The following is a 26759-nucleotide window of genomic DNA, read 5'->3' as shown; positions in this document are numbered from 1 at the left end:
AAATGTCCTTTGCACAGGGAGGTTATGCGCGCGCAAGGTAGGTACTTTTACTTGGAGCTGGCTGTCGCGAAATGAATTAGGTATTGTCAATAAGATAAGTTTTTGCTACCTTCACGCTAAAATGGCTGGCCGGTTTGGATGTGATTTGGTATGTATCAAAGGCTATTTTTTATCCCGATATTCCTACGGGATCGTGATAAAATCTCAAATTTTCAACTGCAAGGATTAGAGACATGAAATTTGACGCAGTCGCTTATTACGCAACGTTACTGAAATCCACGTTTTTGATGATTCCCTCGGGAATTTGTATTCAATCATTACACCTGGCTACGGCGTGCGAAGCCGCGGGTTAACGCTAATATATACGACTATATAATACCGTGATCATAACTCGCACCCGTTCAGCTTGTTAAGTTTAATGGTTGTTTTTATCGCTACATGAGCTGAAACCTCGTTTGTCCACGTGACGCATTACGATCATTTGTTCGGTTCAACTCAACCACGAAGCATTGTTTTCCTTTCACTACAATGTGTTAATTAATATACTGAAACCTTCTGACGCCCCAGCAATCTTTTTTATCATACGTTAGTGTGGCATTTATTATCAAGTATTACAACTTTTTCAAAAAATATTCTTATATTTTCCTAAGTCTGTTTAATCTACACTCGTAATTTGTACTTGTCTATTGCGCTGAAAATCGAAATGAACAGCCGTAGTCGTATTGTAGCTGCTCAATAGAGATAAATTTTCTCTTCAGTTCACTCAATAATTTCTCCTTTTAAATGACCTTTTCTCTCGAACAACTGAACATAACTAGGTGTTTCTGTATCCAAAGTAATAAAACTAGTTAGAGTAGCGAACTCAAATATAAGGTAATATTTTATCATTCCACTGGAACAAAGTTGGAATTCCTTCCAGCACCTCCATTGGTACTACTTTACATTCAGCCTCCACCGGAGACAGACATAAACTATCTCCGCCACCGACGATGCCTCATACGAAGTTACATTCTGTTGCATGCGATAGCGTACCAACAAAGTTTCAAATAAACCTTGTATTTGTTTCTGTTTTATCAATATTAGGTACTGAAAATTCTACGCATTTTGCTGAGATGATTTAAATGCCATCTTCAGTTTTATAGGTTTCATTATATGAATTTATTCTTAAATCAATTATTTCTATATCAAATCCAATTTGACTCAAAATATATTCGTCCACATTCCTATATTGTCATGTTCTTAGCTCGCCAGCACTTGTCTAGGTTATTATCTCGTTATTTTCTCAACTGATCTGCATTACCATATGTATGTTCTTCTGTCCAACTTGTCATCTTCCTAATTCGTCCATTCTTGGACCATATAGATGGTGTAGAAATGTGGGTGAGGTTAGTGCTGTAAGATAAATCAAACGATTTTTCGCGAAGATATCCAGGGCCACCAATCTCCCATACAAATACAATAAGCGATCGATTCATCTTTCCCTATTTTGTAAACAACGTATGATAGCGGATAAGACGTCTGAATATACATCCAATATTTGTCTACGTCCATATTAACGCTAAAACGTTACGCGTGTAAGCTGAGATTTCTCTGACATAGCAAAAGATGACGTACTGTGCAAGTAATAATGTACAAAGATGTTTTGGTTGTTACGCATTATACGTTTTCTTGTGTTGTCCCTACGGGTATATCATCGGAAGCTTCGAGTACCATTAAGACTTCGGTTCTCGCTCTAAGGGGTACATAGGGGATCCTAATGGATCCAAGTGCATCGGGATTGCACTATATAACTTATGGTTTAATGTATGCTACAGCGAGATACGGCAGAAGAAGTGGGTTGCAATATGTTGTTATACGTTATATTTAACTCAACTGAAGGTATAATATACGATTTCCTTTCGTATAATAAAGTATAGTAAGTTGCTAGATTAGGATCATCAGCATTCATCGCTCAAGCCAGTGAGCTTATACATACGATAGTAACATATAATATCATTGGCTCAAGCCAAATAATCTCTAAGCTGCTTGATGAATTCGATGAAAATACTAGGGGTATAGTTACTCTTACTGCTCTCGGTTATTCCCACCTGTTACCACCAATTTTAACCAGTGGTAACAGCTGGATTTTTTTCCCATCTTGTACCACTAAAGTACTCGTAGTAACTACTGGGAAAAAATCCCAGTAGTTACCACTAAAGCAATTGGTGGTAACTACTGGTTTTTTTTCCCAGTAGTTACCACCAATTACTTTAGTGGTAACAGATAGGAAAAATATTCGCGATAAGATAAAATAACTCCATGAATATTGAATAGAATAGAACCTTTTCTAATATGTTGACAATAAACTGCTGAAAATTAAAATGAATGTGATGGTAACTAATTGGATTTTGTTCCCCATCTCATACCCAATAAAGAAATTGGTGGTAACTACTGAGAAAAAAATCCCAGTTGTTACCACCAATTAGTTTAGTGGTAACAGATGGGATTTTTTATTCCCATTAGTTTGGGAAAAAAATCCCACCTGTTACCACTGATATCAAATTGGTGGTAACAGGTGGGAATAAACCCTGCTCTGAAATCGAGCGAGTGTTTTTTTTTTTAATTTAATCTATTGTCCCAGAGCTTTTTCCTTAATACTAACTGAAATTCATAACAATAAAAGATACTATCGCTGTTGTATATGAACTTTTAAACCGTCCATTGACCCTGCCATCCGTAACGTCCCAATGTGCTCGGATTACTGATAACATAGGCCTAAAAATACATTGTCTCGGGGCCGCGTACTGACCCCCGTCCAAGACTATATATATTGCCTTTACCGTCTTAGCAGAAACGACGAATTTCCTTGAATCCCGCACGTTTATCCAACCTTAATCTCTGTTCTCCCAACCTTATCCTCTAAGTGAGAAAGATGAATTTCCTAAAACGCTAGACAAAGTAAATACGTCTTCGTTCCACCTTATTGTGTTTGCTGGGGCCTACCACGTTCTCTTAATACGATTCAGTTTAGGCTCTAAACTGAACTGCATCGCTATTTCGTACCACGACGTTACTTTTGCGATTCAGTTCAAGCACGGTTCAGCGACAGCGATAGCGATACAGACATTTTCATTCACTCACTTCAAGCGGTTTTCGTACCATGACGCTTAACTTGTGTGGGAATTGAATCGCTTCAGTTTCAAATTTAGCGATTCAGTATAAGTTACTCATTCTGTCAATTCTTTTAGAATTTAAGTGTTTTATGTGGAATATTTTTAAATTTCAAGAACTTTTAAACTTTTATTCAAGTTTTATAACTTTTCATAGGTATAGGGTCACATTGTGCTCCTCATTGATACAACAATTTTTCAGTGAGAAAAGAGACTCGTGGATTAGTGACAGCGTAAACATTTATTTGTTATCAACACAACGGTTGCTAAGAACACGGAATGACATAGAGTTATGGTTTTCCAAAATAAAGAGGTTTTAGTATAAAATATTTGGTTTGCATATAGCGGCATCCCTTTCGCGACTTAGCGTTTCATTGTCGAACCAGAGACAATATCGGTCTTTCATTCACTTGTAAACCATTGAGACAGCTCTGAGAAATAAACGTCGTGGTAAAAATTTCGACGATTCAGTTTAGGTGCCTAAATTGAACTGCTCTGCGTTTGGATCGTTTATGAAAAGATCATGGCAGGCCCCCAGGAAAGGCGAGTCGAGAAATGCGAGGTACAACTATTCTTGGAAATAGAAATCTTTTATTAGATTAGAGGTATTGAGAAGTCCGTTTTGTCTTCCGATTAATTGTGTCGCTTAGGAAAAACTTGCAAACTAAATATACTCAGCAGCACAAAATTTGGCCCACTGTACATGCAAAATTACATATGAATGCATACATTTTAGGGCCAGATTTTTTGCCGCTCGGTATACAAGGTGGGCCCTGCAACAGGAGCAAAAAATTAAATTATTGGTCCAGGCCAGGCTTTTTTGATTTCGTTTAACTAAAAAAGAAATGAACGCTATTTTACAATGCCATTGTTTCGCACCTCATTTATGGTGAAGTTAAAAAATGTGCATGAAAGGACGAAATACCACGATACTAAGATTTGTGGTGTTCAGATCAGAACACAATAATGCATACTGTGTGATAATAATGAATGCAATATAATTACTTCGTAAGTAAACTACAGTAAAAAATTGAAAAAATGTCGGAGCTCCGTCCCAAAATCTAGTCGAAAGTAAAACGGGTTAATAAATTTTATGACAGCCAAAATGTTTATTACATAATTGTACTGATTGAAAACAACACGGGTTCCGTATGACTTTCCGATTTCCTGGATTTATTTATTTGTTTTGGGTGTAGTTTTAGACAACAAAGGCCCATTTAAGTCTACGTCGAGTATGGTCGAGTACAGCTACCCAAAATTTACGCCAAAACAGAATAATGAGACATCATTCTCGAAACACTGCAAATGAAATTTGATTCTATGCCATAGCTAGTAATATAATAAAAGCCATTAACGCTGGCCGTAAACAATATCCTCCAGATTAAATCTGCATCCAACTACGTTCCATCGGGTGGCCGGACAAATCCGCGATCGCCACGCGCCCGGGATTATCCGCGTCCCGCAATCAGCAATTTTCCATTAAATACTGCTGTCATCAAGCCGACGGCAAACTTATTCCATTCGCGCAGTTTGCGAAATTAAATAAAATCATTTTTGGATCGTAAGCTTTTATCACGAACTTTCAGCTTTCCGTTTGTCGGGTAGTTGGAATCCGTTACTCGGATAAATAACACGGGTACATTTGAAAGATTCTACACTTGCATCATCACCATATACCCGTCCCCTGTTATCCGGGTACCGGGATATGTGAAAAGGTACTTGTCAGAATCTTGCTTACGGATGTATCACTAGCGCAGCCAACACTGCGGGTTGAACTATTCTGCACTGCGCAGCGATAAGTCTGTTTTGCCGCCACAACAGCAGCGTTGCGAGCTCTGTATAAATTACTAAGCTTGATAATATGGATATGACCTGTACCTGACCTGACCTGTGTCATTTACTTTTAATTAAAAACATTCATTTAATTCGGGATGAACGGGAGCTTTGTAAAAATCAAATACGCCTGCTACCACGCTCGGAATCACAATCACATTCAGTGTTCTTTTCTGTCATACGATACGATATAGGTGCGGGTGGAAAGAGATGAGTGCGATTGCGAGCACCTGTGCGTTAGATAATATGGCTTCTAGTCAGTATAATAAATTTTTAAGTTAAACTTCTCACTCTTTAAAATTGTTATTTCCCTGTCCAACTGGATAGGCTTTTCATTCCCGTAGTGGCTATCTGATTTAAACCGGAAAATACTGATTGTAATCGCGCATCGCCCTCTGATGGAGCGTGTTATGTTAATTAATGATGAACGACAGCTTTTGATTGTTGATCAGGTATTAAATTTTCTGTTTTGCTGTTGCTTCACATTTTCAGTAGGTTGGTTTCTCAAATTGATATTATGTGTCAAGCTAGTCCGTTGCAAGAATACGGCATATTCACATTTCGTTTTCAATTTGGTGTTCTCATTTCAAACCGCTTTTTGTACTTGCTGTCGTTTTGGATTTATTTACTTTTAATTTAAAATTCTAAAAATGGTCTGGTCTTCTCTTCAGAGTTTTTCAGTGTATCAATTCAGTAAATTCATTGTCACGCTTGATTTTATAAAACTCTATCTGTAAAGACTTTCTCAAAATCAGAATTAGTCTTATTACCGAATCCTTTTATTTATTCACGATGGACTTAATGAATAATTGGCGTACCCTTGTCATGTAACTTTGGGAGTTAGGAATGTTACTGATTAATTGTCTGTTGTAATTGATTGCTCTCTCAATAATTTAACCGTTACTTTATCAAGGTTAGACGTTTCGATTTGTCTGCAAAGTTTGCTTGAGTGCTGTATATCACTGTTTCTATCATTTTGTGTTTGCCAGAAGGCGATGAAGGTATTGGAGCGATATTTTATGTGTTTGTAATGTTGAATGACATTGGTAGTTTTAATCTTGTTCTCATGCTACTGTTTGCTTGAGAAATCGCTGAGGAAAGCGACGTTAGATATTCCATATCTTAAGCTATTGACATAATATGTTTAAAAATATTATTTTTTATCCTATTTGTTAGTGCTATGATAGAGCAGCTTAACAGATTAAAGACGGTTAGTAATCTCCAAACGACCTCTAGTATTTTATTTCCATTAAAAATGTGCAAATTGGATTTTGTTGCAGTGCGCGCAGTACAACATTCAGATAGTTTCAAAAACAGTAGCGCCATCTAGATATTAACATGTGATATGAGAGGTTATGTAATTAAGTGGCTGTTAATAAATCCAGTTTGTTCACTCTGACAGAGTGTTTCACTTTTATTTGATTTAACAGATTAGTATCCAGGAAGGTTTATTTTCAGCAATTTATGATACCAGCTGACCTAAAATTAACAAACTCAGAGATAGCAAATCTTCAATTTGGGCTTCATTTTTCAAATTCGCAGGCACCTGATGAATATTTTGAGTTGTATTTACTTAATGAGGTAGATTTGGTCCATAGAAATAAATCTAATAGATTGTAATGGTTAATTGGACTTTGTGTATAATAGACCAATTTATTTGAGGGAATAAACGGATAACCTACAAAATAATATTAATTAGATTCTTTACAAACAGCCCCATGATGAAAACCAATCAGAACTTATTCAATTCGCTAATCTGGGTCAACAATTGCATGGGTCCCTTTGTTAAATTATCACTCTTATTAATTAAACTAGTTACTAGGACTTGTATCTGCGGTTGCGTCCAATTCTAAATTCACTTTATCAAATGGTATTGTTGAATTTTAATTTTCGTTATTAATTTTGATGCTTGCACTAAATTCAATTTCAATTAGTCTAAGTAATATGTATTAGCAATTGCAAGTACACTAATGCAAGGATCATGGAAATAATTTTCAACTACGTATCATCTAGAAATGACAACGTGAATACCTACCTAGTCTTAAAGGCGTTTATTAACCCGTCACGCGTCCAAGACTACATTAGTCCCTAACTTTTTTATGCGGGAAATGCCCTAGAGACTACCAGTACAGTCTACTAGTAGTCTCTAGGAAATTTCCCGCAAAAAAAAGATAGGGACTAATGTAGTCTCTAGGACACGTGACGCGTTAAGCTTCTAATTTTACCTTCCGTTTCGCTTAAAGCTCGTAAATATCTTCATTCTTTAAATAAATATCTAGATTACTATTCGTCTGGTTACCTAGTTTACGGAAGCTTAAGCCAGATAGTCCAAACTTTATCAGTTTTTATATGTTAACCAATTACAAACTTATCAGTTTACTTAAACTACGCAATGATCAACTATTTTCTCTCTGACCCTTGGCACGTAAAGTTTCAAACCTCGGCGTCAAATCTAATATTAGTCGATTCATTTGCTTGAGTATTCATATTGATGGCTCGCGCGCCGTTCATTAGTTGATTACTGCCTTCCACTGGCCTAGTTAATGGTCGGCTTTGATTTGTACAATGGAGCTCGTTTACAAGTTGTGACAGCGTTTGTGCGGAAGTTTGAGGTTACAGGGCGTAATGTTGTTAGGATTGGATTGACTTTTGCATTTTGATATCTTTAATGTTATGATATCTTGTAGTTATTTATTCTCAGAGTATTATTTTCAGCAATAAAAGTTGTTTTTTTTTTATGTTTTGCATTGTCATTGTAATAATGTTGCTTAGTTTAAGTGTAGTTAATGTTCTACTGCAAATTAACGTCTCAGCTGCACTATCATGCTGTGTGCGGCTCTTTCTAACGCTATTAGGAGCACGTCGGGAAACTAGTTGATCATAATAACTTTGTTTTGTTTTTCACCCTTGTTTCTCAACAAGTTACTTCTTGCTTAACTTGTTTTGACGGATCTAGTGCGAAAATAAATATATTTAATCCAACAAAGGCACTGGCGAAGGAACTATTGCAAATAATCTCAATATTTCACCAGTTTCACGAGTAACCACAAGCTTCATTAAGCCGTAATTAATGAAAGTATTTACAACATTGGAGTTTATTAATCTAAAAAGTTTCCGAACCCATGTATATTCAATTTCTTTAATGCTGTAACAAGATTTGTCTCCAGCCCCCGTAATATAACGCGACCTTTTCGAAAGTTGTCCTAATTATATAAAAGCTTTGCCTTGGAAGGCTTCCAGAAAGATTTTAATCTAATTTAGCAAGTCAAAACTTAAGACCTTACCTTGTTTTCGCTCCGCCTTTGCAAAGCAGTTGCCGTCCTAAGCACACACGCGTGGCAAACATTTGCTTGGCAATCAAATCAAGTCGAAGGCTACGTGGCAACGGTGAGGTTAAGCTTTTTGTGACTTGACAATGACTTTACTTTGCTGGATTTGTTCTGGAACACTTGGAATGTGCTTGATCTTTGTTGGATATTTATTACTGCTATGATCGTTAAATTTGTTTACAGGAAGTTTTATATGAAACGATGCAACTGGCTCAAAACAGAGCCCACAGAAGTGTATGTCGTGGCGAGATTTTAGAATTGATCACTTTGTGGTTTGGGTCGACCGTTTCGTAAAATGGTTGTATTTAATACTATGGTCAGCTAACTTGCCATATGGTTTGTAACGGCAGTAGATGAAAAAGATCGACTCGAGGTTATTTTAGAAATATATCGTGATCATGTTAAAGTACCGGGTATCAAAAATCAACGAAGTTTCACTGAAATAAATTGAGACACCATATTGCTGATATTCAATCAACCGTTCTTAACGCATGTTTCGTTATTGTCCACAGAGCATCCTCGGCGAGTTCAACCGCGAACAGGACGCGTTCATCAAGGGGCAGGCGGGCGGCGGCGGCGCGGCCACCGCACCGTGGGTTGGGGCGCCGAACGAGGCTGCGCTGAAGGAGGAGTGCTTGTCACTGTCCACTGTGAGTACACCCTATCTTATCTTGTCTACACAGCACGGCATATGCGTGCACTGGATCAATTTCAGCTACCTACCGTGCTTGGTGCTGGCGGCGCACTGCTGCGGCGCGATCTAACGCTGCCTACCCTGCAATTGACCCAATGCACGCTACTTCAGCACGGTGTCCTCAGAGCAGCCTTGGGCTAATGAGGGCTATCGTTTTTTGTCTCACTAGATGGCGCATTGTTGCGTGAGGTTTTTAAGTATGGCTTTCAAAGTCTGTTTTTACGGGTGTGAAAACAAAGTTTAGATTAAAATCATATTTAATACACCTTAAAACCGTACCATAAAAATATCGAGCATGCCACAGTGTTGCATAGTCCCCGTTTTGTTCGGAAAAAAGGGAGGACAAAGGTTTCCGAAAGACAAAACTGTCTCAAAACACAGACATTCATTGCCCCGGAACGCATATTTGCCATAATTAATTTCAGATATTGCAAAATATTCACAAAATTATTCTAATTATAAATAAACCCGCGTAACCCAAAAACTATGAGATTTGACATTTCGGAAACCTCACGCTACACTAGCGCCTCTAGTGGCGAATCCATACGCGATAGCCCTCATTGAAGTTCAACTCCCCTATGAATACAGTCGCCATCTGGCGTAACAAAGCGTGCATTAAAATCTGATAGGTACGACTCTATTTCTGCAGCCGGTATATAGGACGTGTCAGATATTTTTGCACGATCCCCTGTGGCAGATGTTAGGCTGCGTATCCACCAGAGATGTACGAGGAAGTGTTGCGAGGAATTTGTTTGTCATAAACCAATGGAAACGCTGAAAGTTTATCCGGATAACGCACGTCTTATGTCGAGTTTAGAAGCCCTTCCTTTGGGAGCAACTCGGCGCCAAGTAAACTCGATTTAAGACGTGAGTTATCCGGATTAACTTGCATTTAATATGTGATCGTTTCCTTATCTCAGGACCGGCGGAACTTCGTGCGCGCGCCGCCGGCTGGCGTGGAGTTCGAGTTCGACTATGACAAGATGTACCCAGTCGCCGTCGCCATCATGGCCGAGGACTCCAACCTGGAGAAGATGCGCTTCGACCTCGTGCCTAAAGTGTGAGTACCATGAAGTACCATCCCTTTAAAACGAATACAGGATCCCCTGATAGACGCTCGTTAAGACGTGGTAAAAATCGTAGTGGATGCGAAGAAGCAATGAGTATCAAAGCTAATATTGATGCTGAGACCTCGTTGACTGACGACAAAATATAGGCCGTCATCATCGTAGCCGAGCATTCCAACCTGGAAAAGATACGCTTTAACTCATGCCTAAAAGCGTTAGTACTACAATCCCTAGAATACTAGTGGTCCACTAGTATTCTAGGGATTAGTGGATATCCCTGAATAGAATATCGTGGAGACCAGAAAAGAATAACATCCGGGACGTAGACGAGACATAAATGAAGCTCAATGTAAATGATGTAAGTAACGGGTGCTACAAGCTTGTCTTCTGAAATGGGATATTTTTTTTAATATCAAATTAAAGAGCAATTACCAAACTAAAATATTGTTTACATAATATTGTTTAAGCAACATTCAAGCATACTATAAGCGACGTAAACATAGCGATATCAGCCGGGCAACCTATTAATCCCGTAGCAAATGTCTATCAAAAATGTCTGACAAATGTCTGTCAATCTAATGAATAGGTACCTACACCATAAATCATAAAAAACTGTTAAATACGCGCTATCTTTCTATCTAAATTCTAAATTCCCACTTTTACCGGCAACCTCTCGTGTTCCAGCATTACGGAGGAGAACTTCTGGCGGAACTACTTCTACCGCCTGTCGCTGATCTGCCAGGCCAACGAGGCCGACGCGGTCGCCGCCGGCTCCCGCCAGCAGAGCGCCGACGACTCTCAGGGTACGCCCTCACTGTAACACCACAACTTTAGTCTTGTCATTACAGGTGTAAAGCAAAACCAACGAGATGAGATATACTTCACCTTTGTCTGATACATCATTATTACTATTTCGCTCCCTTTCTGTCTCATAACATAATTACCTCTACTCGTTGGTATTACTTTATATATAATGGTTTTTCTATCCGGAAAAATAGGATATAAATCGGAATAAGACGGCACCCGAAGTGTCAATAACATGGAACAATATATCATTTAGTGTCAAAATGTCGCAATGAAAAATGTACGGCTGTACGATGTGTGTGTACTAAAGCTAGTTGAGAGAGCACGATAAATAAGATTTTTACCGATAAAATACGATAGAAAAACTTTGTGCTTTACATCTGTACATTACATAAGATGCAGACATAGTAACCCCCATCAAGTGACTGGGGATTACGTTTGTGCTGTATGTTGTCACGCAGTTCCAAATATTTCTTCTCTATTCTAAGGTTCACCAAGGTGACGTCGAAAAATGTGTCCATATTTGATTTGCATGCATCAACATTTTAATTTGACATCTGTCACCCACTTGATTTTTAACGGCTGTTAAATCAATATCATTTGCTATTGCACTTTTGTTTTACATTTTATGTTTTATTTTTACTCCTTTATCCTCTAAATAGATGAAAAATCAGCGAGCGAGAGTCTCATTGCCAAAGAGAAGTCGTCTCAGGAGTCGATTGATGACGCGAAGCAAAGGATAAAGACGATGAAAGTCGATAGAGAGAACGATGACGGTAAGACGACTTAAATTTGAGAAGATTTGAAGTTTAAAGATAACAATATGTACATTATTTTCAAATTCAAATTCAATGTTACTTCTATCTTTTTCAATAGACTGGTATTGATAATGTAGAGTATTGAATTAAATCTTCCGGACAATCTAATTAATCGTCGCTTAATGGCGATATTGTCGAAATGTCAATTTAAAATTAATATCGTTCCGGATTGGCAGATGATTAAAGACCAATTTTAATTCGATTTTCTTACGTTTAAATAATATCTTCTGCGTTCGAAGTTGCTACTTTAACATCTACATAAGGTATTTAAAAAAAAAGTTCAAGTGTGCAAGGTGCGCCCGGATTGCTACCACCATCTTGCTCGCTAATCCTGGCGTAAAGCAGCAGTGCTTGCACTGTTGTGTTTCGGCGTGGAGAGTAAGACAGCCGGTGAAATTACTGGCACTTGAGGTATCCCATCTTAGGCCTCTAGGTTGGCAACGCACCTGCAATACCCCTGGTGTTGCAGATGTTTATGGGTGGTGGTGATCTCTTACCATCAGGAGACCCACTTGCTCGTTTGCCATCCAGTCGAATATTAAAAAAAAAGTATTTGTAAATATTTGAAGCTTTTCATCGATCCTTATGCTTCTCCTTTTTTATAATTTAGTTAAACACACATTAGCCATTTTGTTTAGTTGATATTCGTTGTATGTAATGTCATTGTTCTTGTTGTGTCGAAGAAGCTAACTTGTACGTAACACTTTGAGACAAATAAACTGCATCAATGCTGGTTTTCACGGAGGCGAAATATCGCTAGATGGCGTTAGTATCGTGACGTGAGGTCCGTTTGACGTTTGCTTGCGATTGGCTCATTTAGTTATTGAACCAATCACGAGCAAACGTCAAACGCACCTCACGATAGTAACGCCATCTAGCGATATTTCGCTCAGTGAAAACCCTCATTTCCATTCTTTGCAGTATGAAATTTGATGTAGGTTATTATCCTGCGTACTTTTCTCATCCGACATCATCGTTATCAATAAGGTTTTTGATTATTTTGATTCAAACTCACGTTCAGTTGACTTATTAAAACAGTGTATCCTATTCTTAAAAGTTTCAGTGGTGACAGTTAAAACTAACATGTTTTTAATTTTTGGAACAGGATACATTGTAACCAGAGTTAACGTTATTTAGGTCCAACTATTGCTATATTGAGATAAGGTCTCACCAGTTGCAGTAATTTCGTCGCATTTTACTTTTAAGACAATGTTTGATTGAATTTTATCGACAAACCAACTTTGAGAATTCTTGCATGCTTTGGATCTAACGATTTTTGCTGTCGCTTTATATTTAATATATTGTATTTTAAAAAATAGCAGGATTATTTGACAATTAAAATGAATGGATCTGTCGTCAGATCCAAGAGTATACAAAAAAAAAACTTAGCTTATTTAACACGGTAGGAACGCCTCGTCTCAGTAAATCATAATGATCATAAATGTGGCCTTTCTATTGTTAAATCATTTTTCTAAAAGCCATGTTATGTATTTCCAGTAAAATCGAATAGGCACTTAAACACCTCGTCCAAAAATTTACTAACCTTTTTATTTGGTTAAAAGTACCCTGAGGGGCTATAGCTGAGATTAGCATATACGTTCAAAATGCTTTCTGATTCGAGGCGTTCTTACCGCATTAAACTGTCAGACTTTAATATTTTAATGGAAGTACTACACATTTGACAAGCTTTACCTGGCATCCACAAGCTGTATATAACATTAAATATGCAATTTATAAGAGTCTTCCTACGATTGTTGGGAACAGTTTTATTATTTTTATATAAACAGAATACATTTTTTAAAGAAATTATCTGCCAAACTGTTCACTAATCACTAAGAACTCTTGTGAAAGTGTCTTTCCTGTTTCGGGCTACTTGTGGTTCAATTTATTTAAATTTGTGAAATCAAATTCAAAATTGTTATCGATACAATCGATAGTTTGGCCAATGTTGAAGAAGACTACCAACTTCTAACGTTGTTCTATCTATAGGAAAGATTATTTGTGGTTACCTGTTTAGATAGCCAACGGTTAACAAATTATTAAATAAATCAGTTAACTGTTGCTGTCCAGGGTGCACCAGCCAAACCCTACTCTTCTCCCCCTTAAAGGGGGTCCGTAACGATTGAGCAATGAGAAGGTTATCCGACTACATTTCAGCCGTAGGACGTCCACAGTTGGACGTAGGCCTCTCCCTCATTGTTGTTACTCAGCTTGTCAAATGTCTGTAGAGCTACAATGACCGCTGTTTTAAAAGCATTTTCTCCCCTGGAATGCAGCTTAAGCAACGCATGGACTACGGGACATCACTTATAACACCATTGCACGGTTCTATGTCGTATTCACTATAGGCTCCTACCGTTACGACAAGTATATATTATATTCTAACATAACAGTTGTTGGCAGTGCCGTTCACGATGACGTTTATGCCTATTTATATGTATATGTATGTGTATTATCGACATTGTCATCGATTTTTTTAAGCATTTGTGAAGGGTTAGGTTAAAAAAGAAATTGCGAGGTTTTTACGTGTTAAGTTGTGTGTCTGATGATAGTGAGGCATTGTCAGGTAGCACGTTATAAATGTAATGACAGTTTGACTAGTTGCTGAATTTACTGTACTATAAGTGTGGTAATATCAGTAATTTTTAACAATTAGACCGAGGCTTTAGATTGAAATTGCATTTATAATATTGTCTTGAAACTCGTGTCTTGCAGTGCTACTGAGATAATAATATCCGTCTCGATTAACTCCTTTGTTGTAGAACTGCAGTGCGAGACGAAGAAATTTTGAAGTGGGCATAGCTCATAACCTGTCCTAATACTCAAGCCAGTTTTTGACTAGTGCAGTATACCTACGAGCTAATGAACAAAGCAAAATTTAACGCACGTAGTGTGCGAAAGAGACAAGGATAAATAAATGCACTTGTCTTTGGAAGTCGAGTTAGATGGAATTTGTGATAGACGTAGGCCTAAGAAGAGCCTTACATTATATGGTACAGCGGATATCGTATAGAACCGGCAATATCTAGTCAATACGAAGCTTGCAAGCGAATATTCTATGTTAGGGCTCTTCTAGAGTTAAAATTGTCGCGCCTGGTCGAATAATGGCGTTATATCACAGCTGAGAGCAATAATAACCAGCGTATGTGTTAAATTGAATAAAATGGTCACAAACACAAATGCTGTATTCACAAGTTGGTGAAGATGAGATAGCACGAAAATATCTAGCAAATCTAAATTATGACTGTTATAATGTACGTCTAAACGAATATACATGAGTGTTTAGACAGACAAAATATCAAGTTTAATGATTTCAAATTAGGAAATACGCACAGTTTTTACATGTATGTGTAAAAACTCTTCTATAGAGTTATTGCACGTTTTTTTAATAATAAGATAATGATGTCACTTGGCGCTGTATGTATAAGATGGAATAACATAGAGAGTGTTTTAACGGCATTATTCGATCACAGCGCGTATCACTATAATTTGTGCATATATCTATAAAATATTGCTGTTCGAATTGTTTATATATTATTATTATATCAGCTCCATATCTCACCGTTGTTATCTATCATATATAATGAATGTTATGACAATATCGCTTGTCCTGCCGGACTACTAACTGTATATATTGTCGTGTCTTTATATATCACCTGTTGTATCACAAAGTATATGACTAAGGTATGTATTTCAATAGCTATATTAAAAATACATGATAAAATTTTGAAAAAAAAGAAGCTATTGAGGTACTCGAATTGTATACTTGTCTATCAAATTTTCAATGGAACCCATTTTAATGTCTACTGAATGTTATATATATGTCTAAGTATTGATTAAATTCTTGTACTAAGATTCTGTAGCTACCGTCACATTTTATCCGCTCAGTAGTGTAACGATAAGTTTCTGGTTTTGACATTGCTACTTGAATTTATCTTATATCGCTTTGAATACTGTTTTGGCTTGACCCTGTGCTTTTTGTTTCGCTTCTCTCTCAAAGTTGGTTTGGTGATTTTGACTAGTAGCAATGTCCAAACTTTATATTTTGTAAATATAAAGTGTTGTCAGTTTAACTTCGTTCCAGCAACTCCGTCAGCCGCGACATATCACTTATGTGACAGTCAATTAAAAAAAAAACTTACTGCCTCTTTAAAAAAAACAGGAAATTATTCCTACTGGCAACACGTTCCCTAAAGTGAATAAAAAAGTATTTACTCCGTAATTTTTTTAAGTGTTACCAAAGGAACACTTGGAATTTTTCAAGAGGTGAATTTGTGTTTTGTTCACTTTAAACACTGTCTCTTCCTTTTCTTTTGTAATTAATATTTACAATTAGATTAGGTCGTTATATTGTATCTGAGAAATATCCAGTGTAATTAAAATTGTGTAGAATAGTTGGTATTGAAATTAAATCATCTAATAATAGTGTAATTTGGACTAAAAGGGCTTTGGGTGCAAATCAGTTGAAATAATAATGCAAACTTTGAAATAATGACAGAAATTCTTGCTATGAAATAATAGGGTTGTTGACACCATTAAAAATAATCCGAAGACACGACTCCAGTAAAAAAACGCTTTATTTTAGCTCTGAAAACCAGATTATTTTTCGATTAACTACACAATTAGATTTTTGTTGCTTTAAAACAAATAAATAGTTAGTTGATTGAGTGTGCGAACAAGTGACGTCATAAGTTGCTATTTCCGGTCAAACCCTATGGGAGAATTATGTTTTGACAGCTCATAAAAAGTACGTCAATTGATTGGTGGTGTCAACATCCCTATTGTTTCAACGAAAACGTCTAATAAAAAATGCTTTTAGAGGCAAATGTTTCCTAGAACTTAAACAATGTTTGTAGTATTTCCAAACTTCAAATATTGTTTTGGATCGAGTTTTCTGTGATCAATCAATGGTCGGTGTGATGTAGTGTAAGTAATTTTACTGGCAGTAATAAAATAACTTTACTGGAGTCAAGATAAAAATAAACTTGGACCTCTTGGTTTATCGGTTGGTAAAAGATCTAAAAGATCACACCTCCAGCGAGTTTTCCTTTATTTGTTAACCTAAGTTCAATAATTTGCACCAAGCGCCCTCTATCGTCCGAAGCGAATGACAGGTGTTGAAAACTGGCCTATGTTTCCTCGCAAAACCGACCTTTATGCCGCATTTAGGGACGAGTCAGGGGTAACGAGAGTGGGGGGCGCAGACTACAAAGTACGAGAGTTTAAAGTCTGTAACATTTAGACATTAGAATTTAGCGGACGAAATTTAATTCCTTTATCAAAAAGCTAAATTATCTATGTTTTCTCCTTGTACAAGTAATCGCCCCGTAGCTTTGTTTCAGAGGGTGTATTTTTTCAAGTATCTTTTTGTAGACGATGATTAAGTTGAATTAAACTCTGAAATATGTAGTTATAATAAAGAAGAAAATTGAGTTATTATTTTTTCTAATTTTTATACTGTGAATGAAATTATATTTTTACAAACGAAACTTGGGACGGTCACTACTGTATGGTCACTACTGTATGATATAGGAACTATCTGTCTTTAAATTTTGCCCCCTAAATTCCGATCTCTGGTGTAAACAATGAGCGACTTACTAGATGTTGAATGAAGCCACCAGATGGCCTGATTTTTGTGGTGTGAGATATTACTTAAAATACAAACCTAAAAAATGAAGGTAGGCACTTAAGAATATAGCTTTCAGTATGACTTTGTCCTTACGCAGAGACAGTAACTTGACTATAAAAACGGACTAGGCCGCATTCATGTTACAGTCGAATTATAATGATTGTGTGGTTGAAAACCCATAAATAACGCTGAAAGTTTACAAATGCGGATATGTCAAAAGGAATATGACTTCATTAGGAAAAAAACTGTTTGTGACATAAGATTAAATTAGTCTGCGCCACACTCGTCTAGATACCCAATTATAATTACAGATGATAAAATCTGTCAAACTAAATAATCTGGCTATTGTGTGTTTTGATATTCGCCGCTGTCATAAAATATTCGCGTTAACAGTATTCGGTTCTTCCATATTGCTATTAGGGAGGAAGCTGTCCTGTCCTCACTAACCGCACAGTTATCTGCGGCTGGTACGGACCCGGGAAGGCTGCGGGCATTATTTTGTGATTGAAACATAGTGACAGCTGCCTTCCCAGTAACTAGGTGGCGCTACTGATCCAACGTCAAGTGAATTGAAAATCCGACAGATGTCACTTTTTAAAAATAAATACGTCGGCCCTTGTGCAAATAATGAAATGATTGTTACAGAATGCCAATGGCATTCCTTAATTCCGTATTGGGTAAATAAGTATGTAAGCTATAATAATAGCACCATTTGTATCTATTTGCCAGTATTTAACTCTGGTGCATTTTAAGATCGCATACTGACATATGTTTGATATACAGTGGCGCCACCTAGTGGCAGGGCCGTAAAATGCGGCGGTTTTTTTTGCACCAATACAAACGCGACCACCGTGGCAGAGGCTTTTGCCGGTTAAATCGGGAGTGCATTGTTATGTAGGTCTTTTAAAAGGCCTGAATTGTGACGTCGTCGCAATATTTGCCTTTTTAAATTACTGAATCTCAAAGCACCACGTTAATTACCTTTTTAAAGGTCCACGTCGTCAGCGTCTCAAAAAAAGTCGCTGGAAGTTATGGCCCTGAAAAACACCTTAGCAGATTTTTTCCCTTTCAACACATACAATATTTTGTTCGTTATTTAGTTTTTAATGGCTCGAAAGTGTATTCTATCTAGCCAGTTAGCGTAATTCTATCATAAAAGAACAATGTTTAGCGAACGACGTAAACGTTATGAAAATTGGCATTATAGTTAGTTATTACGAATTGAAATAATTATATTATTCTAAAATACATCGGTGTTGTTATTTCATGAGCTATTTTGAAGAGTTTCTAAGGTAATAATACTATGACTTTTGTTTATGCTTGCATTGAATATATTGAAGTTATGAAATGACTCCTACAAGGCGTTCATCTACAAAATTGCGTCACACGTCAATTCTGACGAGTATAAAGGAATAGTGTCTGATTAATATTTCGTAAGCTTCATTATATTCATGCTGACATTACGAATGTATAAAATGCTATTTTAATTTCGTCAACTGATTTAACCAAAACGCTAAATACAAATCTTTGCAGAGTTTGTTATTGTAAAACGGCTCATAATGATCTTGTAAGTGTGCGTGGTATATATACATTTTAATTAGAATTTTTGCCTATTTGTACAGATAATGAGTAGAAGAATATCATATGAAACTGCTTTACAGATACTATGAACTAAACACGACAAATTGTATACTTTGTTGCTGAGGTTATAAAACTCACTAATACCGTTTCTTTTACAAGACAAGATCAAAAGAGCATTTTATGCATTTAGAACCGATAATTTTCTACGACAAACTTTTAACGCTTTTCTTGAAATTACAGAGCAATGGGAGAAAGATCTAGAAGCAGAGCTGAACGAGTATGAAGTAGTAGCTGATAAGGCTGACGATAAACAGCTGGAGAAAGAATACGAAGATCTCCTAGGGGATGGGGAGGATCTCAAATAAGGGAGTATCGCAGGGAAGCGCTCTAGGGCCCGTGTTGTATCTATAGAACATGTTTAGGGTTTGGTTCACATGTTAACAGAGTTTTCATTTTAATGTGTATTTTATTTGAATTACTTGGTTTATTTTTTAGATTATCGTCGACGATTACGTCGTTTACCAAATGTTAAAGTTTGCTGTAATTTTGATTTACTTTTCAATTGTATCACTGATATTCTCACTAACATTGATCCAAAAACACTACCTGCTGACATGTGAATCAAAAATCGAATGAAGTAATGATAAAATAACATAGTGAAAGCTTTAGATAAGCTCAATTTTATTCTTATGATGAGAGTTAAAAGTGTAATTAAATACGGTGCAATGTTGCATTTACTTAAAGTAGTTGTTCATAGTATTTATATTAATGTTGCGAATAATAATTACGAGATGTGGCCTAGAAAGTTCTACGGGTTGTATTCAGGGTGAGTATTCGAGTGTTTGACTGCTTGGTTAAACATCATTCATTACATTACCGTCTCTCGTTTATCAGCACAACGGAAGGACAAGTCGCAATAATTTCGATCATGCTAGATTTAGCTTTGGTATTGTCTTTAGTGTCATTAAAAATTTAACCTTGAGCATCATCTCTTTACACTTGCCGAAACGGTAATGAGAAAAAACTCCGCAAGACACTTGAATATTTATCCTTTCCACAGAAATTGTGTCTACTTTATAATTGTGTTGTTTTGTTTTGATGATCTTACCTACTCTAAACAAAGCATAATGTTATGCCATATTGCTGTAAGTGAATGTAGGTACGTTTATTTGTTGGATATATTAATACGTCCAACTTTTATCTTAATAAGATTACGATTATACACAAAACAATTTGAACACCTGTCACTTTAACTACTTGCATGCAATTGCAATTCATTGCCAATAGTTTAAGCCATCATTTACAATTAAATATTATCATAAAATTTGTGCACTGTCGGGTCTATATTAGAATCCATACATATTAAAAGTCATAATGTATTTTTTGTCATAATGATCACTTGCCATAACTCTTTTCTTGAAAACTATAAATATTTCCCTATTGTTGTAAAATAAACCTAACCTAACCTATAGAGTTCTGTAGGAGGGCCATTTCACAGTTCCTGAAAATTTTATGGATTTTTGAGAAAATAGAGTTATGGCAAACGATCATTATGACAAACATTACATTATGGCTTACAATGTTATGGATCGCGAACGGGACCCGCTAATTCGCATGGACTTTAATACAGACTATAATTACAAGTTTCAATACAAGCTAATTTGGGCGTTACGGATGCAGTGTGTTTGTTGATAATGACGTGGATGGTAAACTTCAGTGCAACGATAATCACTAACACTAATCTTCAATATCTACAAGAGGCTGCGTGCAAAGTTCTGTGTGTTTATTTGATTTTTAATGCTGCAATTTGCGTCTCCTGGGTAAAAATATATTTAGTCCGTCACTTAGATTATTATTATTCATCATCATCATCATCATCATGTCAGCCGAAAGACGTCCACAGCTGAGCATAGGCCTCCCCCAAGGCTCTCCACTCAGACTGGTCTTGTGCTTTCCGCATCCACCGCGATCCCGCGATCTTAACCAGGTCGCCGCTCCATCTTGTTGGTTATTATTATTATCTAGCTTGGTTTGATGTCTTACTGCTAGGCAAAGTCCTCCATGTCTATTCCCGTTTGAGGCAGTTAGATTATTAGATGGGCGGGCCACATCGCTCGAAGAACGGATAACTGTTGGGGGAGAAAAGTCCTCGAGTGGCGACCGCGAACCGGAAGACGAAGCGTTGGCAGGTCTCTCACTAGGTGGACTGACGACATTGTGAGAGTAGCGGGAAACCGGTGGATGCAAGTGGCGAGTTGTCATACATTGTGGCGTTCTAAGGGGGAGGCCTTTGTTCAGCAGTGGACGTCGTCTTCCGGCTGATGATGTCATTATTAAAAAAAAAAACAAAGATGAAACGCTTCAAAGTTCTTGAATGGAGGCCCGTGACGTGCTAAAAAGTATGATTGGTTCTTTGGAGTCTTTTTGTACTTTTTATTTCAACTCCAAATTTGCTACTTTTACGGTCATCCCGTAAAACCATATCAAACAATAATAATAATTTGATTGCTTAGCAGCGACATCTCTTGTATGGGTGGGCGGTTAGTTCCGAAAGAGTGTTACGTCTCTCGATGAGAGCGAAACATAGTTGTCGCTAGTGCTGCTGCTTAAGTAGCGTAGTAGAATAAAGCAACCTGAGATATGTGTGCATAGGAGAAATTTGTGTCTAGACCCAGCGGTGGTGTAGGGGTTATAGCACGCAGCACGGAATGCTTACCTGGTTTCAATTCCCAGCGCTGGTCTCTTTCTGGTTTTTCTGTGCATCCATATCTCTAGCTTGTATTTTCGATGTGCTAAAAAGTGTTGCACGGTGTGACGTCAGGCGGTGCGCTAACTGGCTATAACTTCATCATGATTTGTTTAATCGACAAAAAAAAGTATCCAATATTTTCTGACAACGTGATAAGATAACTGACAAGACTATAGTAGATTGTACAACGAGAGCATAAAGCGAGGCATTTTACCCGATGGGTTTAATGCTCCAGTTTTACACTCTGCTTTTCACTTCGATTGAGAGGAAATTAAATAGCAACAGTGGGAGCAATTTGTTCACTTACTAGGTACAGTCACCAGCACCAATATCTGACACAACAAGCGTGCATAAATATCTGATACGACTCTATTTCTAGGGCCGGAAGGACGTGTCAGATATTTTTTCACGCTCCGTTGTGGCAGATATTAATGCTGGTGACTGTACCTTTTATTTTCCATGCATTGATATACAATTTAATTCTATTTTTTTATTTTTATTGATTTATTTGATTGATTTTTAGTTTTACGTACAATATAAATTATTAAAAAAATATTATAGATAATGTTTTGTTTGTGGCTGTTGACACCTGATTACCTTGGTCTTAGACGAAGATTTTACTTTATGCACTAGAGCACAAAAAGTCATTTTATGTCGCCTATATCCAGCATAAACACCAACATTACGAGCATGAGACGTGAAAAATAGATTTTTTATTGACACTAGCCTATTCTTGTCTTTTATGATATGATACAACGCCAAAACCTCATATGAATATGATAAAATTAAATTCTTTGTCTAAAGTACACATTTTATGTTAGAGTGAAAGATGAGCCTGTTTTGCATCTTTGCTCTTAGTAAATCTTTTGTCATTTAGTTTTTAAATTGTAAATATTTTATGTACAGTCAAGTGCAAAAATAAGTATCTATTCGAACCACTCAAAAATATGTTACTACGGCCTTATTGCGTCAGCATAAGAGTCTGTGGTACATATTTATGAAACTTTGATTAAGTACATATTTTTACACTTGACTGTACTTAGATATATGTTAATTAGGACAATTATTTATTTAGTGAAAAACGTGGAAGTATTAGTAACACTGGTTAGTTGCGAGTCGGTACTACATACACATAATGTAAAAATTATATGCGACACGTATTCACGACACTTCATGCAGTTACCGGCCCTCCTCCACTTCCGCATAAATCTTTATGTTACACCAACCCAGCTATCATAAAGAACACAATGTGCCAACGCGTTTCAAAGTCTATGCGAGGTAATTGTCAAAGCTGTACCTAAGGTTAGGTAAGGATAGATACCATTATTAGAGTACGTGACCACTGTAAGCGTGACGAACGTCATGTTTCGGATTTGTGTTTTTTGCTGTGCTTATAACTTCATAGGAACGCTAACGTGACTAATTTTAACATTATTGATACATTTTAATGACCCGCAAAATTACTGCACCAAATTCTTCCACGTTTTACTGTTCGCAGTTTTAAATATAGAATATGTTCATTTAAAAAAAATGCTGTGTTATTTTACTGAAATGTTTTATTCAAAATGTATTTGGAAGTGTGGGTGTGAGTGTGTGTGTATTTTTTGTATTTATAATATTTAGTAGATTATTTAAGCTGTTGCTAAGATTCTATATATTTATTGCCCTTTCAATGTAAACTTTAATAAACATTCCTATGTGATAATTCAATAAACAGTTCATCCGAATAACGTTTTTTAATATAATCCATCTTTTAACAAAATTAAGATTACGGTATACTAATATAAATATAATATACCTAATATAAATATCACGGGACAATTCACACCAATTGACTTAGTCCCAAAGTAAGCTTAGCAAAGCATAGCTATGGTGGGGGAATTCAGTAGACATAAATAGGATATTTATTCGTGTAAAATATTTGGAGGCCCACAGGGGACTGTGTAATATACAGATATTACACAGTGATAAATGATATTATTCATGCCAGCTGTTGTGAATTGACCACTAGCTGTTAGGCTCTCGTGTAGGAAGTATCAAAAAATGATGAACATGATACTACCGTGAGATTCACTCATATAAATGATATGGTCCCGGATAACTCACGTCTTAAATCGAGTTTAGCTCGACATGTTTCGGGCTAATCCGTAGCCCTTCTTAGGAGCAACGCGACTCGGCGGCTGCAGCAACACGTGCACAACCGCCGAGTCGCGTTGCTCGTAATAATAATAAATAAATATCATGGGACACTTGACACCAATTGACCTAGTCTCAAACTAAGCAAAGCTTGTACTATGGATATAGCTAGTGCCATCCACGAAGACGCGTGATTTTGTAAAAATTAGCCATTAATTACATTGTAATAAGAACCACGGCACGCGTCATCGTGAATGACTACCTATACTAGGCAACGGATAAACATACTTATATGTATAGATAAATGCATACTTAAATATACATTACACATTCAAGACCCGAGAACAAACATTCGTATTGTTCATACAAATATCTGCCCCGGCCGGAAATCGAACCCGGGGTCTCAAGCTTCGTTGTCAGGTTCTCTAACCACTTAGCCATCCGGTCGTCAAAAGAAGGGCTACGGGTTAGCCAGAAACATGTCGAGTGAAACTCGATTTAAGACGTGAGTTATCTGGGACAATATCATTTAATATCAAAAAAATAGTAAAGCAAATACTTGACTATACGAGTTTTAGTCGCATTCAGTCATGCCCCAGCTGTTAATTTACTCGGCAAATAGACCTTGTTTGTCCAGTTACAATATCCCGAACTAACATTTACTCTCCTTGTTTGCAATCTAATACAATTTGATAGTTTAGGATTTGAGCGAATCTGTTAAGTGTTTATTAATCGTAACATCGTTGATGGGCCAATCAACTATTTTACCGACACTTTGGGCGTCTCCTGCGTTACCAAAATTGTCTCTGGCGTTACCAAAAATCGTACTTCCAACAAGATATTTCACAGTTTAGTAGGTTGAACTTACGTAGGATGGCAAGTATTCTGTACACCATCTATTAAATTACAGAAAAAACATGTTTACTTACAAAAATCTGCATTTGTTTGAAAAATGTCGCGGACAGATTAGTGTTGGTAAAAAAGTTGATTGGCCCTGATATGTCATATTTTTTACGTTACTGAAAACAAAATTAAATATGGCAAGGTCAAATTAACCCTTGTCCAGGCCCCGCTAATTTAGGTAAGCCTATTAGGGATTCATTTATGAACAATTATAATTTTTAATGGCTTCTATTGATTTTGTACCATATTGTAAATGTAGCAAGGTGGAATATTTGTTTACATTTATGTGGTCACTGTATGGATTGTGCCTGGAAAAGTGGTAAATTATCCGCATTGAATCACATAATTAATATACCACAAATGGGACTTATCACGCTAAACTAGGGCTGCCATAAGTGCGGGGACGCAGACCGAGACATTTAAAGAAAAAGTAGTAAGTAAAGGTGGAAAAAAAGGAACATTTATTACAACAATATGTAACTTTAAGGTTTAACCCTTGCCTAAACACAAAACCACTTTTAGCACAGTCATTCAATGCCAGTAACCCACCAGTCTTGTGGTTCGAACACGCTTTTCGCTACAAAGTGGAAAAAGCTAAATAACCATGATTTTTAAACCGGGACCATTTGCTTATCGGCCGGGACGCCGCGCCGGGATACCATGCTTTAAACCGGGGCATGTTCGCCGTACCGCGACGTATGGCAACCCTGAGCTAAACACACGCGTAATATTTACCTCGACGTTTCGGCCACATAACAGTGAACTGAACTGAAGTGTGGGGTGTCAAGTCTGCCTAGCAGCGCGAGTTCGATCACAAAATAGTACCGGCACTCGTATTTCGAACTACCCTATCTATCTAAGTATCAATCACACGACACGGATTGACGAGAACCCAGGTTCGGTTCCGGGCTCAGCCTTTCTTTTCCAGATATTTTTTGTCAGCCTGTAGTGACCCACTGCTGTGCAAAGGCTGCTTTTGTCCACCATTCGTCCCTGTCGAGAGCATGCTCCTGCCACTACTTGATATGCGTCCAAAACGTCCCGCCATCTCTTCGGTCTGCCTCTGTTTCGATGGGCAGCCCACGGGACCCAATGGGTAGTAATTTGGGCCCATCGCTGTGGGTGCATGCGGCAGACATGACCAGCCCAGTCCCACTTAAGTACATACGCTTAAGCTTAGCGGTGTAAGCGCCCATATCTGAAAAGCGGGTTTTGGAGCGCAGCTCGATGTTTCTAGTTTTTTTTTAATCACTATTAATTCAATTTTCAACACTGTAAATTATTATTATAATTTGCAAGTATTTTATAATACATATTTATTTGACAACTACACATAAAATAGCATAAAACACATGAAATTAACAGCTCAAACCGGCCAAGAGCGTGTCGGGCACGCCCAAAATAGGGTTCCGTAGCCATTACGAAAAAAATAATATTTTTCTAATGATCTCGTATTTTATACGGAATCTTCCAAGTTTAGGTAAATTTATACCTTAGGCTGCTATTTACTTTTAAACTACTAAGCAAACTTAACCGTTATAGTTTTCCTTATAAGTTTGATATACTTACTATCATCCTGAATTTTTTCAAATTTTTCCACCTACCGGTTTAGATTTTAGAGGGGGGGGGGAGCTCGATTTTAATGAAAATTTGCACTTTAAAGTTGAATATTTTGCAAACAAATCACTAATCGAAAAATCGTTTTAACAACTCCCTTTAAAAAATCACCCCCACTTTACGTTTATGGGACGTACACTAAAAAACACTAAAGTAAGTACAGTCACCAGCACCAATATGTGACAAATAAAGCGTGCATAAATATCTGATGCGACTCTATTTCTAGGGCCGGTAGGACGCGACAGATATTTTTGCACGCTCCACTGTGGCAGATATTAATGCAGGTGACTGTACATTTTACTATCCACTATAAAAGTAAAAATTATAAAAAGAACACTCCGTCTAAAAGATCTGCCTGTGGCAAAGTTCTCATTAAAAAAAAACAACCGAGCTAAGTATTCTTTTTCTTCGCCGAACATTGTCAAATGTTGTTTTGGTCAATGGACATAT

General features: G+C 37.0%; 1 protein-coding gene across 5 annotated transcripts in view; it reads left to right on the top strand.

Moving 5' to 3' along the window:
• LOC141439258 (synapse-associated protein of 47 kDa-like) overlaps positions 1-20424 on the top strand; it is a 106918-nt gene extending 86494 nt beyond the window's left edge. For 3 of the 5 annotated variants that reach the window (XM_074103498.1, XM_074103500.1, XM_074103501.1), the window contains 5 exons: positions 8824-8961; positions 9926-10065; positions 10757-10875; positions 11539-11652; positions 19145-20424. In XM_074103498.1, coding sequence (XP_073959599.1) covers positions 8824-8961; positions 9926-10065; positions 10757-10875; positions 11539-11652; positions 19145-19269 — 636 coding nt within the window. In that variant the 3' untranslated portion in view covers positions 19270-20424. Of the gene's footprint in view, positions 1-8823; positions 8962-9925; positions 10066-10756; positions 10876-11538; positions 11653-13970; positions 18572-19144 lie in introns of those variants that run through there. The other 2 variants (XM_074103502.1, XM_074103503.1) reach the window with 2 other exon arrangements.
• Positions 20425-26759: the final 6335 nt, after the last annotated feature.

Source organism: Choristoneura fumiferana, chromosome 20 (genome assembly GCF_025370935.1).
Source record: "Choristoneura fumiferana chromosome 20, NRCan_CFum_1, whole genome shotgun sequence".
Lineage (NCBI taxonomy): Eukaryota > Metazoa > Arthropoda > Insecta > Lepidoptera > Tortricidae > Choristoneura > Choristoneura fumiferana.
The sequence above is the reverse complement of the archived record's forward strand: the minus strand, read 5'-3'. Positions and strand labels throughout refer to the sequence as shown.